This window comes from Megachile rotundata, chromosome 12, assembly GCF_050947335.1.
Source record: "Megachile rotundata isolate GNS110a chromosome 12, iyMegRotu1, whole genome shotgun sequence".
Classification (NCBI taxonomy): domain Eukaryota; kingdom Metazoa; phylum Arthropoda; class Insecta; order Hymenoptera; family Megachilidae; genus Megachile; species Megachile rotundata.
The window spans coordinates 15,760,642-15,780,288 of NC_134994.1; the positions used below are offsets into that span (position 1 = coordinate 15,760,642).

Below are 19,647 nucleotides of genomic sequence, written 5' to 3' on the forward strand. Positions count from 1 at the left end.
TCGTGAAAATAGATTCAATTTATATTTCTATGTGTAATAAGTAACTGTGCGCTATATGGCACTGTCGATAAAGTGTTAAGAAAGTTGCATTCGAACATCACGAAAAAGGAAATCGTTTTCGAAGAACGAAAAAAGTGAGAACGGCACGTGTCGGTTTGGTACGTCGACGTTCCTAGTAATTTATTATTGTAACGAGATGCGAACGATACAACGCTCTATATATAGATCTATATATATATATATATATAATTATTCAATTTGTTTTTTTTTTTTTTTTTTTAAATAGTTATATCGCGATTTTTTTCACGGTAAAATAAAACAGCACGAACCGTGAACTTGCAGATAAAAACGAAAATTGTATTAGGGGTGTGCAAACATTTTCATTGCTTCTAATTAAATTTGCTTATTTCATTATTTTTTACCCCTATTTCTAATCATTGTATCGTATCATTAAAAGCTCGGATGTATTTTTATAAATTTTGGTTTTGCACACTCCTAATATTATATTATTATATTACTTTATATTACGAAAGAAAGAAAATATCTCTCGCCTCACATTTTCTTATTTTCCTTCTTTTCACAGGAGAGATTTTTCTTTTGACGTCCATGTTCGAATCTTGATCCAACACTGCATCAGTCACGGATAAATAAATCTTGTAAAATATTTAACGATGCGCGCGTTCCTCTTTTAATTTATTTTTCGTCGTTCCAGCGAAAACGAACGAAAGAATAGAGATACTATTGATGTTGATAATATTTTTTGTTTATTTAGTATCTTCTACTATGTAAGGATCATTCGCAGAGTGACTTAGGAAAAACTTTAGTTACTATTTCTCTCGTTTGAACCTTTTAGCCCCCCCTCATCCCTCGTTGTGTATTCGCTGCTTTATTTTGTAATAGCGCGTTTTGTAAAAAAGCAAAAAAGAAAAGAAAAGAAACTACATAAGTTCGGTTTGTATAAGCGCGAATTAAAGAGATACAAAGAGTTTAGGTTTTTTACTACAGTTTTATATTCTTTGGACAATGGAAGAAAAAGAAAATAGTACTTCGTTTTCTTCTCTTGACGATTTGTAACGTAGATAAGAGACACCTGTATGTTGATGTTCATGGATATTTAACCGAATACATTGTTACATTATTATTAAAAAAAAAAAGAAAAGAAAAAAAGGAAACAAAAAAATATGAAGTTTTAAAAATACATTCCATTTTTATTTGTTCTCTCAGCTCAGGTTTAACGTAACAACACAATATACCGTACATATATGTATATACGTACGTGTGTACTCGAAGAAAAGAAAAAAGACCAATATCCTTCTTAAGAGATATTTCTTAATTGCATAGTTGTTTATATAAACACGAAGAGCCACTAAAGGAAAAAATGAATTTATTTTTATCTTATCTACCGGGCAGGAACAGAGAGCAATCTTGTTATCTGTGCGTGTACATCGAATATCCGCTTTGATTCTCTGTCATTACGCGTGTAATCCCTTAATAAAGTGTTTCAATTTATAACTTATGAAAGAACTAAAGTTTTTCTGTTAACTCTGTTTAACGTATTCGTTGAAAATTGCTTGTTTCTCTTTACACGACGGTCTCTTTCCAGCTTCTTTGCTCTTCTATTTAACTTCGATCTGTTACACAGATTTTGTACATACGATACTTTGTTGACAAAATTCAAGGATATAATAGGAAAATTATAGCGTTTCGATGCACTGTGTATCCTTGTCTCGACCTGTCGAAAAAAAATGTATAAATTAAAAATCGAGAAAGAGCTATTTTATTTGATTCCACTGTTCTTCGTTGAATATTTTAGTTCTTTCTGGTGCGACAAGAGCGACAAGGGAGAGTCGACATGGAAATTAACGCGTTGACTGTCTTCAGGAGTCATCGGTGGTCATTCCAACGAACAACTTGATAATATGATTTATTACTTTCAATTTTTATTTACTGTTAAATTGTATAGCGATAAGATGTTAATAATTCATATTATCCTGATTCCATAATAGTAGCCAACGTGTTGAATCTTCGCGAACACTTGAAAATTAACCCCTTGATTCTTGCTGCTTCGATGACAATAAGATTCTCGTCGAAACAGCAATTAAAAACGAAACAAAGATTAAAATGTTCAACGAACATAACTTAAGTTTCATTCGATCTCTCTTTCTCTGTGTTTCATTCTATTTATTCCTATTGTTACGTTTGATTCGTTTCCTTTTCTTAGACGTAAGAACCTAATCCTCTTAACCAATTGCAGCATACTATACGAAATGAAAACTAAAGTTACGTATACACTTTCGCTCAAAAGTATTAGGACACTTGCTGAATTTCGTATGGATTTGAAGAAGAAAAATAATGAATGCTTAGAAATTTACATTCGTTTGAACGTAAAGTGTACAGATGATGAAAAGATAGTGAGGAAGGCAAATAAATTGACGTCAAACACCAGACTGTAGAACGCGAAAGAAAAGACTTTTCGTAATATCTTCAAGATCCCTACATTAACTGAAATTCGAAGAAAAGAAATGGCCGCCACTTCTTCCGCTTTATCTTTCACTACCGACAAATCCTTGTTGGAAACGATATCGTTGGACGGATAACAAAAGAAGGAAGTTCAGAGTCCCTCGTTGATCTATACGTGTGTTTATACGATATATTATATATATTTATACATGCGTACATATATATATATATTCTATATACATTATAATTGTACATACCATAAACTAACACACATGCAAGTACCAGCGTAAATGATAATAACCAAGGTCGAGGATCGGGAAGCCTTCGACGAGGAAAGCTCAATGTATAGACGTGTGTTGTACAGAGTATCATAGTTAAATGGTGATGCTGTGAGAATGTTTTCTAAGTACATGACATATAATATATACACAAGAGAGAAGATATGTACGTTTCTTAAAAAAAAGTTGGAATCTGCGCTTGTAGTATTCTCGAGTGTACGTTAAGCAGAGCAATATTCGTCCAATGGAATAGGTTTATCGATACTGAAACTGTAATTAAGATCCACGAGATCTTTCGTTTTCTACCCCCATCTATGTATATACATATGCATGTAAATATATATGTGTGTGTATATATACGAATCGGGATTACAGGTACTTGTCATCTGTAAAAGCGTATCATGGCTCCTTTTTGTACTGTACCGGCTTTCAACAGCGTCTAGACATTTCGCTCGAATGTCTTCTAGCGTCTGTGTGAAATGGATTTTGGATTTACATTATTCATTTTCTACTTTATATCTTCCCTCGTTCACACATTTTCGTTTTGACAGCTGGTTTGCGACACCGGTATTGCCCCTTCGTGACGGAATTGTATAGAAAAATAAACGAAATATTTAATAAACAATTTATGGATCATTCACGAGATTAATCGTTTTAACATGATTTGGCCGGAATGTACAGTTTTCTTAATTTCATAGCAACTTATGTCTTTCACACGAGATAGGAAGAATTAGAACAATTCCATATCCCATACCATCATTTTGTGTACTTCAATTAATATTGTTCGACGTAGGACGAACATATTTTATTTTATATTACATTTACTCACTTTTTATTTTAATACCAGAATTGCATTTTCGAATAAATTTGTGCTTCCAAGTATTATTCGGCCATTGCGCTTTAAAAAAATAAACATATCGTATATCAGTTTTTATTTTCATTAACTATGAGTTATTTTTCAATTCGTTCCTGTAATGTTTTTTCTTATTTTAATTCATAATTATTAACCTGTATTGTAAAGCCCAAGAATTTCTTTTCAGACATTTATACTGTACCTAACCTCGACCTAACCTATACTTGAGAACATTTTAATTGTTCAATACTTCCGTTATTTTATAAATCATATTAAATTTGCTATTATAACATTCGAAATATATGTGACATTTCTGTGTTTTCCATAGAAAGTCAACCCTTGACGAAACGAATATTATTGGTCATAAGAGAAAGCTACATAGGTTTAAATATCGATCGGTGTCTACCGCGTTAAGCATTGAATTGCAAATTGCTTGTCTGTCCTTCACTTATCTGCACCCATTAAGCCTCGTAATTGCCTGGGTTGTTGAGTTTCGAGTTTGAACAGCAATCGATAATTGTAACATAGATATCATCGATTCTTGAAATTACAACCAAAATTAATAAATTGTTCACTTAAGTATGTTTATATACATACTTCGTCCGTTTTTATTTAGCATACAAGTATGATTCAGTCACTGGCTAATCGAAATTTCTGGATCGTCGAGCGAGTCATAACCTGGATAACGTGAATAGTGATTTGCAGGAAAGCAATCGCTCGTAATTCGCTTTCAAACAGTATCGTACGAGGTTCAAAAGTCATTCGACAATACACAAATTTTCACAATTTACTTTTAATACTAACATCTAATTGTATATATGTACACGGTTAACTGATTTATCATAGACTCGTGCAGGAAATAGGGAATACATTAATATCGATGTTAAATCTTGCAGAATGTCATTGTTCACTCAGTTAGATTACAGAATTTCAATTGGAATACGCTGCTACCACTATTCATTCGGATCATATGATTTGATGCGTCATTACGATTCTTATGTTTAAAAGAAGTTTAAACAAATTTTCGTGTTACACACAACTTGGCTCTCAGAATGATTCAGAATTCGATGTAAAGAATGGTGCAACAGTAATCTGGACTTGTCAACAGATACAAGCAAAGAGAGAAGCATGTGTCAGCTACAACTACAACATGGCTTGGCACGCGTGGCCAAGATGGTGGTGGTAATGGAGGCACAACGACGATAGTTGGACGTCTCTGCGTGTCATCGTCTCGCTTCAGTATTCCTGTTTAATTCGTCGGTAGCTCCTCAGAGGGTGTTTGCGTTAATGATGGACGGTCGTAGTGGGAAGTTGCTAATGTATTAGTTGTGCATCATCAAGAGAAGAGATCGCTAGACGGTCGGTATATCTGTGAGATCGCTGCTGCGCCGTCCAAAAATAGATAAATGAACGACGAGCATGCTATCCTTATTGTCGGTGGTTCCACGCACTCTGTAACAATGCATGATTATTAAAAGGTTCGTGGCCAACGCCAGTGAGGAATGGAGGTGTTCAAAACCAGTCAGGAGATAGTGCATGAAGGGTGGCTCATTAAATCACCACCTACAAAACTCTGGCGAGCGGTTAGTAGTTTACAGAATGATGGCAAGATTTAAAGTTCTATTCCATCATTAACTTTTCATTGTTTACGTTTTCAAAGGCTTGTCAAAGTTACTGTATCTGTGTTTTTTTTCCAACTCTAATGAATTCTAACCTAAGACGATCATAATTGTTTCCCGAATAAGAAATATTTTGATATTTTTGTTCAAGAACAGTAGTATTTTAATAAGCATTTTATTACATTTTCAAGTTCAATGTTTGATATGTCATATTTGAATTTAATCAACAGCATGAATATATAAAGCATTTTCGCTAGAGTAGAACAATAATATAATTGATGTATTTTATTACTTAAATAATAATAGTTTTTTTTTTCAGCGATGGAGAAAACGTTGGTTTGCTCTTCGACATAGTGGAGAATTACCTGGACAATATTTTTTAGAATATTATACAGATAGACGTTGTAGGAAATTGAAAGGTCGTATTGATCTTGATCAATGTGAACAGGTAACTTTTCAGCATAATTTATTTTTTAATTTTATACTTCATCTGATATACATACATGAATTTACTCATTACCATTAATAGGTAGATGCAGGCCTAAGATTTGAAAATAGAAAGCAGAAATATCAATACATGTTCAATGTTAAAACACCGAAAAGGACATATTATCTAGTAGCAGAAAGCGAAGCTGATATGAACAAGTGGGTAGACGCAGTTTGTCAAGTTTGTGGTTTAAAGGCATACACTCAAGATGAGGATCAGCAATGTCAAAGTATAAATTATTACTATATAAATTTATCAAGGATTACCATATCCAATATTTTAAAATACTGACATTATTTTGCAGTGTTCCAATTTGAAACACAGGAATCCCCTCCAATTTCACCTAGTAGCACCATCTCTGGTCCTTACATTCCTATTAGCGAATGCATTTCTGGACGACGCTTAAACGATACTAGTTCTCTGAATTCAGCTTTGGGACAAGGACCAGAGCATTATGATGCTCCACGACGACTAGCTCCTTCTCCTCCTAGGTCTCCTACGACGACTGACGCAGAAAGTGTTTTTACCGACGATGAATGGACTGCTCCTGTGCCTAGCGTTAATTGGGAAACGTTTCCTTCTTCGGGTAAATATTTCCCAATGCTTGGTTTTATTTTACATGTGCTCTTAACTTAATTTAATATCTTATAATAGGTGAATCTAAACAACCGCCTAGCGATGCAGAAATTGGTTCTTGGAGCGTCAGAAAACGATTTGGAAAGTTGAGGATCGTTGATTCAGCTGTGCCGCCATCCGTAGACAAGTTACCAGCACCTCCTAGGCCACCAAAACCTCCTCACATGTTACCTGAAAATCCTGGACATAATTACCTAAATTTAGATGGTGCTACCGAAAGCTCAAAACCAACCACTCCAGCCACTCCTGCACCGTCTACACCGGCGACTGCAATTGTAACAGATGAATCATACGATTTTCCAAGATCTCATCAACCAGGTCAAGCGCCTGACATAAATCCAGCTGATCAGTCGTCTAAACATTTTTATTCGAATGCTGCTCCTAGTACTGTGGAAGATACGCGCGTATTCCGTTACGATTTTCAAGAAGAAGAACCATCGAGTCCTCGTTCCGAAAGCTCGGCAACCGCTACGTATTCAAATTTACCGAGTCCTCTTGTTCGAGATAATTCAACTACGATACCAACAACAGTGGCACCACCACCTCCGGTTGTTTATCGAGAATTAAAACCAGGAAGAAAAACTAGCGATTCTATGTCGATCATAAGCAACGAAGCTTCTCCGGGACCGATAGCTTCGGCTTTGGAAATGAGTTCTGCCGAACACTCTCCAGCTGAACCACCAAGTATTAATAGAAAACTGAAGCCTCCGTTAAATAAATCTCCTGTAGAAGGTACAGATATTTTTGGTACTTTTTGACAACAACCAGTGAATTTTAGTGGAAAATTTGAGGTAAAATTAAACCGTTTTACAGGGCCGTTACAATTAGCATCTCCACCTGGAAGAGGAAGAATTAGAGCAGCCCCCAGTCCTACGCCTCCAGTTCATGTTCATTTAAATCGGCATCAATCAACGTCGGATGAAGATAACAATATTTTTGACGATAAAGAAGAGGTATTTAAAAATACATTACTTTGCTTTATAGTACAACACGATGTTGATATTACGTTTAAATTTTGTAATGTATTCTTTTTCCAGATATACTATTATCAGGATCAAAATACATTTATTCCTGCTTCAAAGCGTCTTGTCGTTTTGCAATATTTAGATCTTGATTTGGAAGCAACAGAAAATTTCTCATCTTCCAGTTTACCACCAGCTCAGTCTCCGCCTAGTACAACAGTATATAAAACAGTAGATTTTTTGAAAACTGAGGCGTTTAATCGTACTCGCCAACGAGTTGAAGAGGAGAGAAAACAATGCACGGATGAACTGGCCTAGCTTTAAAACGTATATTTTAAACTGTTAAAATACAACGAAAAGGGGACAAGAAAAGTGAATTACAATTCTTAGGTAGAGTATAGTAATATTATTTACTAGCACTTCACGATATTATAAAACTGCGATACTTACGCAGTACTTAGCGATTTTTCAAGTGATTTAAAAACTTTTATGCTTATTATTAAATCGAAGATGTCTAAATATCTTCGTGATCAATGGCATATGATAGTTGAAGCCCGAAAAAGAGCAATATTCAATGGACCAAAAATGTAATGTTATAGTTAGAGAAAACGATAAAGAGACGAAAAGAGCAAAATTTTGCGAGACTTGTTAGATCAGAATCTGTTATAGAATTTTTAATTAGAAGGGTAAGTATTATTATATTTAGGTACGGTTACCGTTTTTACGTAGGTTTTACGCGCGTTCGATGCGGGAAAGGCATTTTTTTTATTATTAACCGTACAACGAATTAGGAATGTATGGTACCGCTGAATTTTTTAGATATTCTAATTTTAAGTATTAAACAAATAACATGTAATATATTTTCGAAGTGCCTGAATTTATTGTTTTTTTTTTTACTAAGATGATAAGTTATTTGTTATTGCATATCGAATTGCATGGACAGTGGAATATTGTATTTATGGTTGCAGATACGATGAGCGTACGAACATTGCAACTGCTTTTCCGAAAGTAGTATTTTACAAACTTGTTTTGTTTATCTGATGGATTCTAATGGTTTTTTTTTTTAACAAAAGCTGTTAAAGTAATTGTTTATATTTCACATTTTTAAAATTGAATTATATTTTTATTGTTTCCTATAAATTCTTTTCGTTTTTGTAAACATATTTATATTTAAATTATCGACAGTGTACTCGTTGTACCTGCTGACATGGATTATTAACATATTTGTATATAGTAATAAAAATTCTGCCCATAAAAATCACAATAAACGATGACGATATACACACATTCTTAACAGCTATTAAAGCACAGAACTGCATGCCATAATTAGATGTGTATACATATATACGCACGAAAAGTACGTGAAAAAAATATATTTTATGTATGTGTATAATAGATGCTAATATGGTATACCATTTTATTTTTATAATAATTGTATTATAATTTTTATACCAATGAAATTTTTTATGCTATCGAAAGTTGCCTTGTCATTTTTGTAATTAGACGAATTTTTTATTTCCGGAGGTACATTTCGGAGAAATTGAGAAATGAATAAGGTACAGATAAATACATGCGATGGTATCCCATAAAATGGAAAATTAATTTTTTAAGCTACACGAGCATAAATACATGTCATTTATATTTATGTATAGCAGGCATGATACATATCACAGAGAATGAAAAGAAGGGTAAACGAACGGATTATCAACATATCTAGGTGTATTGTTTGAAAACAAATTTATGTAATCAAAATAAGAATTAGCTATCAAATCGCATTATGTTTAAAGAACTTCTTTAATGTTAACCATTAGCACAAATTACCTAATTATAACAATGATTGGAAATGAAATCGTGTGTTTAGTGATGCGATTTAATAAAAACTTAATTTTTACTTCATTATTGAAACGTAACAAATGTTATTTAATTTGCGTTCGCTCAAATTCCGATGTCTTAAACAAAACCTTACAAATATAAAATAAGAAATTTAAAAACTATAACAAAATTTGCTGTCATTTAATGCTACCATATTTATACAATTCCACAGGATATTCATCAGTAATATTAACGGATAATAGGGATTTGAATACACAGCTGAAATTCGCTAATGCTAGCAATTATTATTAAATTAATAATAAATAATGATTATTTATGGTACATTTCGTATCGTTCGTCGATAAAGTACGCTACAGTATCGACTTTAGAGGAAAGGTCGTTCAAACCTTCACGCATATGCTGGCAGGTTATTGGCCTGCATGGTGGTTGGTGGGACCAGTAGAAAACAGAGCCTCATTCGCTCGCCAACTGTCGAGCGTGCGTTACTCGTTTCGTTTCGGAAGTTGCGTCCGTCGTCGTCTTCGTCCTTCGTCGTGGAACAAGATTGTTCGTGTATATGAATCATTTACGCGTCGCGATAAAGAATATTTAAAGTGTTCTTCCTTCTGTGTTAGATTTGTGAAACGTTCAATTTTTGTGTTTGATTACTTTAACCGATTTATCAAGAAGTGTGTTTAACTTTGTGTACACGGCTTATTTTGCATCCAGAACGAGACCGAAATTCAACGAACTGGAAGGCATCGAAAACAATTGTCGCGGCTATCCGAGTTTTGTTTCCAAGGTAAGTTTGCATGACTTTTGTACACGTTGTCAATAGTGTGTATTGGAATTTACGTTCCACGTGATGATCGATCCGTAGCCACTTGTTGGCTACACAGAAGCATGCATCGACTGACGTTGTAGGATTTTAACGTTGACGTAATTACGTGCCGTTTCTTTGTCTCCGTGTTAATATAATTTCGCGTTTTGTAATTCGTTAGCAATACAAGAATCCTTTTTCTCTTTTCGGATGCAACGTATGCGGATAACATATCTAACCGTATGACATATATATATGTATATTTATTGTACTGTATCGTGACGTCACGTAAAATTTCGAACATGCTACTACGACATCAGGGAGCACTTTCTCAGCTTTCGGAACCATTAAAGTCGAAAATTGATCCTAGGATTCTTTTACCACTTGTGACTTACGTATTAATTTATTTGATCATTTCTGATCTTTTCTTATTGTAACATAACGCGACGACGAATAGTATTCATTTGACATTTAAATCGGAGCGTCCTCGAAGTTCATTTACTCGACCAATGATTTCGACATTTTCGGAAAGAACGTTAAACCTCGTTAAGAAGGAATTGTCTCGAGAGCTTATTTTAAACCGAACCGTCTTATTCGACGTTACAAACGTTTCCTTCTTTACCGTGAATCGTCAACAAAAAATTTGTCTATAGACGACAGAGTTCCTTTCTCAAGCGCGTTTCGTCAGTCTAACAATGTTTACGGTTTCCCTTGTACATGCAACGCCAGCTCGTTATGTATCCACATTGTTGTTGCGTTATTGGCGGTTATTGCGAAGCTCGCCGGAGTAAGTGAGAAATTCTCATGCACAATAACGATCATTATCGGTAACGCTGTTTGGGCGAGCGTAATACGACGCGTGCATTCCTTTCATCGACTTTCGTAACACCGCCATCATGAAAAAAAAATCGAACATCGAGACATCATTTTCTGACGTATCAATTCGACTAGATTACTTTTTTTTTTAACTATTTCGATTCGTAAACCGCAGTTATGTTTAGGATATGTTATACAACGATTATTTCAATTTTCGCGTTTTATATTGCAAGATGATCCTTTTTTCGAAAGCTTCTGGCGGAATGTGAAGCGTTTCAAATCAATCGTAGTATACTATTTTTTACCCATCAAAGTTCGAAGCGAGGAGCAAATGGAGTGACTGTCAGGTATTTCTTAGACAAATAGTTGTGCTTGTACAGTACCGACCAAAGCATCGGGATACTTGCCACTTTTAACTAACCTCTGATATTTTATAAAAAGTTTCAGTCAACTTTATCATAAAATCACGTATTCTTAAACTATTGTTTACATGTGCATAAAATGTAGTAAATACTTGAAATCTTTTTGAACGGTAGTGTACAATTGGATCTTGGGGTTCGTTCAGTTCCTTTTTCTGTGAATTCTTCAACGACTAACTCGATTCTAACGATTGAAAGCTTTTCCGGTGCATTCCAACCGTTGTATCGCATTTTCTTAGGACCGGTTCGAGCGTGCCTTATAAGACTGCAGGTACATCATCTTGTAAAAATCACCACCCACGTTAAAAACAGGATTTATCTATGGCATTTACTCGCAGCATCCACGAAAGAGGGATTCCACGGCCATTTCGATCTGTCGCTTTAGCGGTAATTTCAATTTAAAGTTACTTGTTCAAATATTGACGCGAACGGAGTAAATAATTGTTGAGTCGACTTAGAGCGATTATCTTCGAAATTATTTTTCTTTCGATCGGTACTATCGAAATATCGAACGTGGCCATGAACGAAATGTTGAACAGAAATTAGATTTTCATCTTGTTTGGTGTTGCGTTCGGACAATGAGTTGCACAATTCCTCGCGTCGGAACGCATTAACGCCTCCTCTCTCTTGTTCCTTCGCGGCTCAACACGGCCACGTTCAAGCCAATGTGTTACGCATTACACGCGGTTAGACTAGTGTAACAACAGACAGGAAGCACGCCAACAAAATCTCGAGATCGCCCATTCTTAGTTATGGCGCGATTATAAAACGAAATTTCTTTTTAACTTACAAATATCGTAAATGGCGAAAGAGTGAAACAGGTTAAGCAACAGGAATCGGGCGCGGATTCGGTCTGTTCTCGGAGGGAAAAGCGACATTTTCATGAATTTCTGCCGCTTTATTACGCACATACGGTGACACGCGTGTGCAATTTACATCGCGCTAGGCAGCAGGAAACCAAGAGGGAAGAGTTACATATATCGCGTCGACCTGGTTTAGGCGCGCCCTACAGGCGCCTGCCTCGTATCCGAGAGAAAGAGAACCGACTGGCTTTGAAATGTCAGGGACCGAAAAGCTCTGGAGAACGGATACACGTTCGACGTCATAATGAAACTATCGATTACTTGGTTCGTCCGGACTTTACGAACATTTTCCTCGCAAAATTATCTTATGCATGATAGCACGGTGACTTGGACAACATCGTATAGACACGTAGCGGGAGAGTTAAATTTCCATTATCCACCGAAGGTGTTCAGAAAGAATTCGTAGTCGACCGACTAAGACTAAAATAGAAGATTCAGATAGAAAGAGTTATCGGTCGTAGTCGCGCGGATTGGACGATCCGCGAGCCTTCTCTCGGTATCCGCGCGTGCAATAACCGGTGCACGCGGACGTGTTCGTCTCCACGGCGAGTTTTCTCCGATCGAAACTGGTTCGCGGATAAGGTCTTTAACCTTCCCGGTCTTCGTAGTTGGATCGGTCTAGGAATGGGGCAAAAAGAAGGTCCGGTAACGAAGCCAGTCCTTCCTCGGAGAAAAGGGGCGCGAGGCTTTTGTCAGCTTCTTCGTCCTCGTCCTCGAACGCGAGCTTCCGTTTCTCTCGCTTTTGCATCGTGGGCGATGCTGAACTTCGATCAAACGACCTTGTTAAGCGTCTCTCCTGTATGGGATACTCTTCCGAATGGCCTCGATGGTCGACCGAGATGGTACTTGGCGGAAATGAAATGTTCATTTTAGAAAAGATATTCGATTTTCGAGCCTGTTCAGCGTTGCTTCGAGTTAACCGAACCTCGCTCATATTTCATCTCGAAATCTCGACGAATCTAATCTCTTATTTTCATTGCCTTATTTGGTTCTTTCTACTAGTCGTATCTTCTGCGGACGCTTAATACAGCGAATAATGTCAACTCGTAGGTGACAAGCTTCTGCAGAAATTCGTGCGTCATCGAGATACGAATGACGTGGCAGTCAGAGTGTTAATAGCAGACTCGCTGAAACTTTCTTCGATTATGCAGCATATTCTGGCGAAGCGTTTCGATAGAGACACCGATCGAGGACAGAGTAATCTTTCTCCTCGAAAACGTCCGACGATCGAACAATTTTGCGTCTATCGGCTGTTCTATTAACATCTTGCTTTCTATCGGTCTATCGAGAAATTACGAGTTATCTGGTCGTCGTTGTCGATTTAGAACGCGCGCACCTATACGTAAGTACATAGGCCTGAAAGGTGTGTTGCGTTCACGTGCAGGTCACTAGCCTAGAACGATTCCTCCGGTGGCTTCTGGAGTGACTCGACGCGTTTACTGCCGCAATCGGAGAAAGTTTCGAAACGTAGGATAGTCGGCAATGCCGGAAACGATAGTCTGGTACTCGGTTTCGAGAGATCAGTCTCCCCGTTTTCACTGGCACTGCTGGTTGGTAGACGCTCTCTGGTTCGAGTTAAGCGATAAACTGGTCCCGTTGTTGGTGAAAACGCGTTCGCTAGTTTGATATTTTGATCGTTTTACTTGCCGCGAGGGAAAACATCGTTTAGAGCAAGACCAGCAGAAAAAATTTCTTACTACAGTCACGTAAATGTTTTACAGGAGATGCGGAGTAGTCTGCATTTGAACTAGGCATTGCGGTAAATATTATTTCAGGCTTTTCGGAATAATCTTGTTAAAATGCTAAATTTGGTCTTAGGTCGTTTAAGTACTTCCTCAGGAAAATATCCTCGTCGGTTTGTTTGACATTGCAACTATTTTTATCGGGAGCCTTAGCTGGGATGTCTTCGTCGGTATTGCATCTGGCTTTGTCTCAGTTTGTTAGCATTACAACTAGCTTCGTACCCGATATATCGCTTTTGTGTCTTTCAATGCGCTGCCTCGGTACTTTCGTGCTATCGGTAGTTTACTGTTATTCGTTGCTAAAAATGTTCAGCCTAGTTTCATTTCGCATTGAATTCTGACTGTCAAACTCTTGCATACCAGCATTCCATAGAACAGTTTCCATAATTCAAGCTGGTGGTTACTTTCACGTTTGTTTCGATCGGTTTTTCTATTAATAGCAACTGCTACATTGTGCAGTAGAATTATCTGATACTTTGGTTTACGTTTCGGGCTTCTGTGACGGACGAGAACAATAGTTTTCTTTAACAACTGTTTGCTAAGACATCACGTGGAGAGGATGAAATTCAATGGAACGGGACGTTGCTCGAAATCGTTGCGTTTAACGAGAATATTTCAGTACACTGGCTAGTGATCATGATTCCGTGACGAGTTACCGATCGGCCTAAATGATAATACAACGGGTGTTCCGTTTTTATTTTTCCCGAACGTTTGTGGTGATCTATCATTGTAACGTAAGAGAGAAGCAGGTAAATACGCGATGGATAAGATCGTTGATGCTCGTTCAATGTGATTTATTATCGTATTCGTGTTCCAATTTCAATCGGTTGCCTGATGGAACCGAACGTAACGAGTACGGAAATTCGATTCAAGTATTCGATAGCGTTTAATAGAATATAAGACCTACTTAAGCATTAATTAATTTTTCGAACAGATAATTCTTCGAACCAGTATTATACGACACGATACTCTTTTAGCCTCGTTCAAATTAGTCGGTAGCTACGTTTGCGATGTCCGACGTTGTCGAACGAGAAATATGGGCTAATTAACTCTTTTCGGTGCAGTGACAGTGACGAGCTGTACAGGTGAAAGAGATTTCTTTAGACACGTAGATGCGTCGTGCGACAAAGTATCCTCGAATTTTTCATTGAAGCTCTCGGTATCACGATCGATTCGATAAGTTCGATCGTAGTTCGGTCGTCAGTAAACCGCGGCTCGAGTGTATTTCATTAGCGGATTTCATTAGGCTAATTAGGGCCTCTCGTTACCGGCTTGTCCGTAATTACGGTCGCGGAAACGCTTCACGGAATCCGTGCAAGCTAGAAAATCTATGTACACATACTGATCTCGTGCCACGTCGTTCGATGCTCGATGTTCCAATTCTTTTTCATTTCTTTTCGGTGGTGTTTCTTTCTCTAGTTCCCTTGGGGCCGTACTTTGTCGTTAGTCTTACGAGTTTTCTCGAAAATTTACATCGAGGACAGTACAGGCTACATAATTACCCCGTATTCTTTATCCTCTATGCATTTCTGGGATAAACAGTATATACGTAAATTTATTTAAACAAATGTACAAATTGAAACGTTGGAAAGTAAATTCTATTCGTTATACTCGTTACGCGTAATTTTATTGCTGGAAAATTTGCATCGCACGTTCGATTCGGGAAAAGCAATAAATCGTATCCCTTTTAATCTTCGTTTTACCATCAGGTCGGATTCGGTTAATTGGTTTCGAAGCGAAATGTTGGAAAGATCAGCGGTACTTCGTACAGATATTCGGGTGTTAAAAAGAACACAAAATGTCGCTATCTTTGGAATTATTCGATTATACTGTTATCGATTATCGAGCACGTTGAAGGCCGACTTAGCGCACACGGGTGCGCGCGAATAGTTGGATTACCGTAGCCATGGTATTTTCACCATGACTCGAGATTTCCCTCTCGCGGGCAAATAGGCTGAAAAGATAAGCGAGATAGATGAAGCCACGTTCCTAGCGTTCCTACGTGTCGGAGAACCTCTTAATTCCCGTGATTAACGGTGCAAGCTGGTCGAACTGTTTAATTAACACGTTGGTTGCGGTAAATGGGGGTCACTGGTGGCTGGCGTTACAAATTTCATTCAGTGAAAGATAATTACGAGGGAAGAAAAAGACTATTACAATTGTTAATTCATTTTACGAACGAGTCACAATGTTGGACTAATAATTAAATTGGTGGATAATTATTATTTTTAATCTTTAACGACGATGTAATAGTCCTAGGATATTAAACGCTCATCGACTCGTAAGATGATAGTCAAAGTGCTATGATAAACCAGATTATGGGAGATTATGCGAATTCGATCGTAGGACGGATTCGTTCAAGTTGTTTGATTTCGATTCGAACGATACGATCTCGTTGGCCAGTGTTTAGAAAGCGATTCGCGTATTCCCCTTCATTTTCTCCGTGATTGTAATTCGCTCCGGAGAGCCCTCCTCGCTCTCTATTCGACGAACATCCGATCGTGTTTCTCGGCCCGCGAAAATGCTACAGCAAACGCGCAATTTCTATTTAAATATCACTCGAAGCTCGTAGATAGAGAAGAGAATGGTAAATTCTGCTCATCGACCCTTTACTGGATTACGGAGACCGTAGCAATTCTCCAAATCTCTTAACTTATCGCTAGTATTGTCGAGACCTTCGATGTGCTTTGGATTAGATGCCTTAACTTTCGATGACTAACCAATTTCCTGTATTTAAGTTTACTATCGCGTTAACGCGATTTTCGAAACTACAAAGAATAATTTGGGTACGAACTCGACGAAACCAGCTTGTAAAACAAATCATATATCATCGGGAACGATACGAGCCAGTTAGAGGAGCGCTCTTCTCGTCTAGAAGAACCTGTTTATTTAAGTATATTCGTCGCTTCGGTAATAATTTGCGGGAACGAAAAGAAAACCCGGCACAATAAGATTACCAGTCGACAACGTCGCTTATTTTCATCGTGTTCGCGATCTGGAAAAGGACGAACCACCGAGGGAGAAAAAAAGTACGAGAGCGCGGGGAAAGACGAGGGCAAAGCGAGAGAAAGAGAAAAAGAGAGAAGAGAAGGTAGATGCATCGTAATGAGTCGTGTTTGCAAGGACAAGCAGAGCGTGGCCGAGCGGGCCAGTGCACATTGCATTCGTGTCCGCGATCTCCTCGATGTTTCTTCTTTACCACGAACGAATGTTAGAAAATATCCTACGAAAGCATGGTTTGTCACGTTAGAAAACAAAAAGTCTGGTATATTATCGAATAATCTTTCCTCGGATTTCTACACGTGGTTGCATAACGCCATTATATCGTTCAAGCACTATTTTATCGAATTTGCATCGCAGCGTCGAAAATTTTGAAAATACAACTGCACGAGTCGACGAATTCGGAGGCCACTGCGGTCTCCGTAACTCGATAGAAGAGTTTTTCAACTTTTTACGATACGGTAAAAGATACGTAAGAGATACGCGTTCTATAGAATCCATGCGTGTACCCGTAGAGTTGAAAGGGCCAAGGATCGCAAGAAAAGTGGCACAAGATATAAATATAAGCTGGAGGTGTCGAGGATTCCTGCAACCTGAAACCGCCCACATCCCTTCGGCGTTGCGTACTACCGGTTCCCACGTGCGTGCCAGCAGAAACGGTTCTAAAGGGTTACATCTTGCCGCCTAGTTTTGCTCAACTGGCTATTCGACGATGGTGTACAATAAATTTGTATCGACGATACGATTGAATTCATGGAAACAGATCCAGCAAGCGTCGTGTTCAGTTTGTCAACGATCGTTGCATCCGTGAACTGGAACACCGGTCTCGTCGATCGCGATTCGCGGTTTCGAGGTTCACCGCAAATTCGATCCAGGACAGATATCGTTTTTCATAAAAAAAAAACAAGCTGGTTACGAAAGAGTCTGGATGCATTCGACAAGACGAGTTAATATTCTGCACGGGACGGTGGGAAATGTTCAGTTTCTTTGGAATTTGATTGGAAAGTTAATTCGCGTAACGAGTGTGATCGTTGAATGCAACGAGACGGTCCAATAAATCGAACGTCCTTTTCTTCATCGATCCAGTCAATTTTCTTCCCTCTCGTTCGGCTGTATATTGCGCCGTTTCTTTTCTCAAAAGATCACGAACAACTCTCGGTCAAATTTCCCTGGAGAATCGACTGTGTTCGATCTAGAAGCTAGAAACGGTACCATAAAAAGCGCTGTCTATCTAATACATCCAAACGAGATACTGTCGCTCCTTTTTCATTCGAACGGGCTCTCTCTTCTTCGTCCCTTATAAATTGTGACGCGCATACGATCGTTAAACTGTAAGAAGAAACGGGTTTTGTCGGTCCGTAGGAGGAAGCCTGGTAGAGGCTTCCATTACCGTTGTAAGACTACGGTTCAGGGCCGTATTACGCAACGGAGGGTCCGACAAACTCCACGAAAAACCGTGTTCGTTGTGCCCCCATCGAATCCCGACGCGCGACCCCTTCTCTCCGCTCGACCGAGCTTCTCGGTTAACTACGAGAGAACGATACTCGAGCTAGAGTTTCGATATCCGATCGTTCGAACGACGACTATTCGAATCCCTGCTCGTCCAACTATAGTAATTATTATAAGTACATGTAATTATGATAATGAAGATCTCTCTGTGTCCTGTGTTGCAAAACTCTTCTCGAACACATAGAGATTGCTATGTTTATTCTACACGTTTTTTCAGTGGCATACAAGCTTGCAAAAAATGATTCGGTTACACCCCTTTTTCAAGAACGCAGTGAAAGTGTACGCAGCATCGAAATCGAGCAGACCACGAAGCGGCGATTACCGATTCGCTAATTCGAGGCTACTTTTCGTTGGCAATTTAGCATTAATGTTCTTTACACAAATTATCATAACGTAACGGGGTCACGATTAACGATACCATACGTCGTAACAGCGAACGGAAGACTCGCGATACACAGCAGGAACGAAGAAGAGACAGGCTCGAACAATCGTGTTGAAGAGAAAAAGGAAAACTAAGATAGTCGAAATCGAAGGAAAGAAAAAAAGTGAAGAGCTCGTGTATATCAGTTGGCAGTGTTCGTTTCCCGGACAGTGCAGTTTACATTTCCCTTTGCATATCCGGACGCCCACGGTCCATCCTGTCTCTGCGCGCATAGTTTTCCCCTACTTTTCGCCCTCGCCTTTTTCTCTTTTGTATACCGTTAATGTTTGCCAAGTACTCGACGTGTGCTTTTCGTAGCCACGTGTGCAAAGTTTCATCCCTTAGCGGGCATAAAGAATCGCAGGAACAATGCGCGAAAGATGTTAAACGCATCGCACTGTTCAGAACCTGGTTGCCGTTCTTCAACCCTCGTGTTTTTCAGGGTCGAAACTATCTAACTCGAAGGATTTATCTATCTATCGTGAACATACAAAGAGATATTTTTAACGATCGATATGCACATCCATAACAGATACGTGAATAGATAATAGATGGCCGGTTGTCAAGATATCATCGTACGATATAGTCCGATACGTGCGAGGTACGCATAGATCGGCTGTACGATTTCGAATAATTGGACAGAATTCATGGTAGCGCCTAGAAGAGTTCCCGCGTTATCGACTCGCGTGTACCTGGAAAGGACGACGACCTCGAAACACCGGCACGTTGGTGTTCACAAACGATCGATAGTTGTCTCGACGTCTACCGTTTTCCAAGCACCTGTGTCCACGTGCATATTTCCGGTATGAATGCAGAAATCGTTCGAGGGCATTGTTTTTCACCAGGACATCAACCCGAACTCTCCGGTATTCGCAGTATTCGATATCGTTTCTAGTTCTACCACTACCTCCTGTTGGAATTTTCGATCCGCGATGTTGGCGTGTAGAATC

The 19,647-nt window shown here is 38.3% G+C and overlaps 2 protein-coding genes and 1 long non-coding RNA gene across 8 annotated transcripts in view; 2 read left to right on the forward strand and 1 right to left on the reverse strand.

Annotated features, from left to right (window-relative positions):
- Nucleotides 1–257: 257 nt before the first annotated feature.
- On the reverse strand, nucleotides 258–4,284 carry LOC105661981 (uncharacterized). Of its 2 annotated transcripts, XR_001095327.2 has the most exons (3): nucleotides 4,189–4,284; nucleotides 3,568–4,131; nucleotides 258–3,314 (listed from the first exon to the last, which is right to left on the reverse strand). It is a non-coding gene; the product is annotated as an uncharacterized LOC105661981 (long non-coding RNA). The 2 variants fall into 2 exon arrangements; XR_013040079.1 differs by having other exon boundaries at nucleotides 3,568–4,271.
- Nucleotides 4,285–4,813: 529 nt separating this feature from the next.
- LOC100883689 (daughter of sevenless) lies at nucleotides 4,814–9,297 on the forward strand. 5 transcript variants are annotated; one of them, XM_012281171.2, is made up of 8 exons: nucleotides 4,814–4,950; nucleotides 5,070–5,174; nucleotides 5,517–5,658; nucleotides 5,740–5,926; nucleotides 6,002–6,283; nucleotides 6,352–7,065; nucleotides 7,147–7,286; nucleotides 7,371–9,297. In XM_012281171.2, exons 2-8 carry the CDS (start codon nucleotides 5,128–5,130, stop codon nucleotides 7,611–7,613), a joined length of 1,755 nt encoding a protein of 584 aa, XP_012136561.1. In that variant the 5' UTR covers nucleotides 4,814–4,950; nucleotides 5,070–5,127; the 3' UTR covers nucleotides 7,614–9,297. The 5 variants fall into 5 exon arrangements, 2 of the variants coding, with proteins under 2 accessions (XP_012136561.1, XP_012136559.1); XM_012281169.2 differs by having other exon boundaries at nucleotides 4,815–4,950; nucleotides 5,530–5,658; XR_001095331.2 differs by having other exon boundaries at nucleotides 4,835–5,174; nucleotides 5,530–5,658; nucleotides 7,371–7,685; nucleotides 8,264–9,297.
- Nucleotides 9,298–9,781: 484 nt separating this feature from the next.
- The window catches only part of LOC100880594 (uncharacterized), a 46,826-nt gene continuing 36,960 nt past the window's right edge, over nucleotides 9,782–19,647 (forward strand). The window contains exon 1 of the mRNA XM_076537879.1: nucleotides 9,782–9,909. The gene's annotated coding sequence lies outside the window, so the exon portion shown is untranslated. The remainder of the gene's footprint in view (nucleotides 9,910–19,647) is intronic.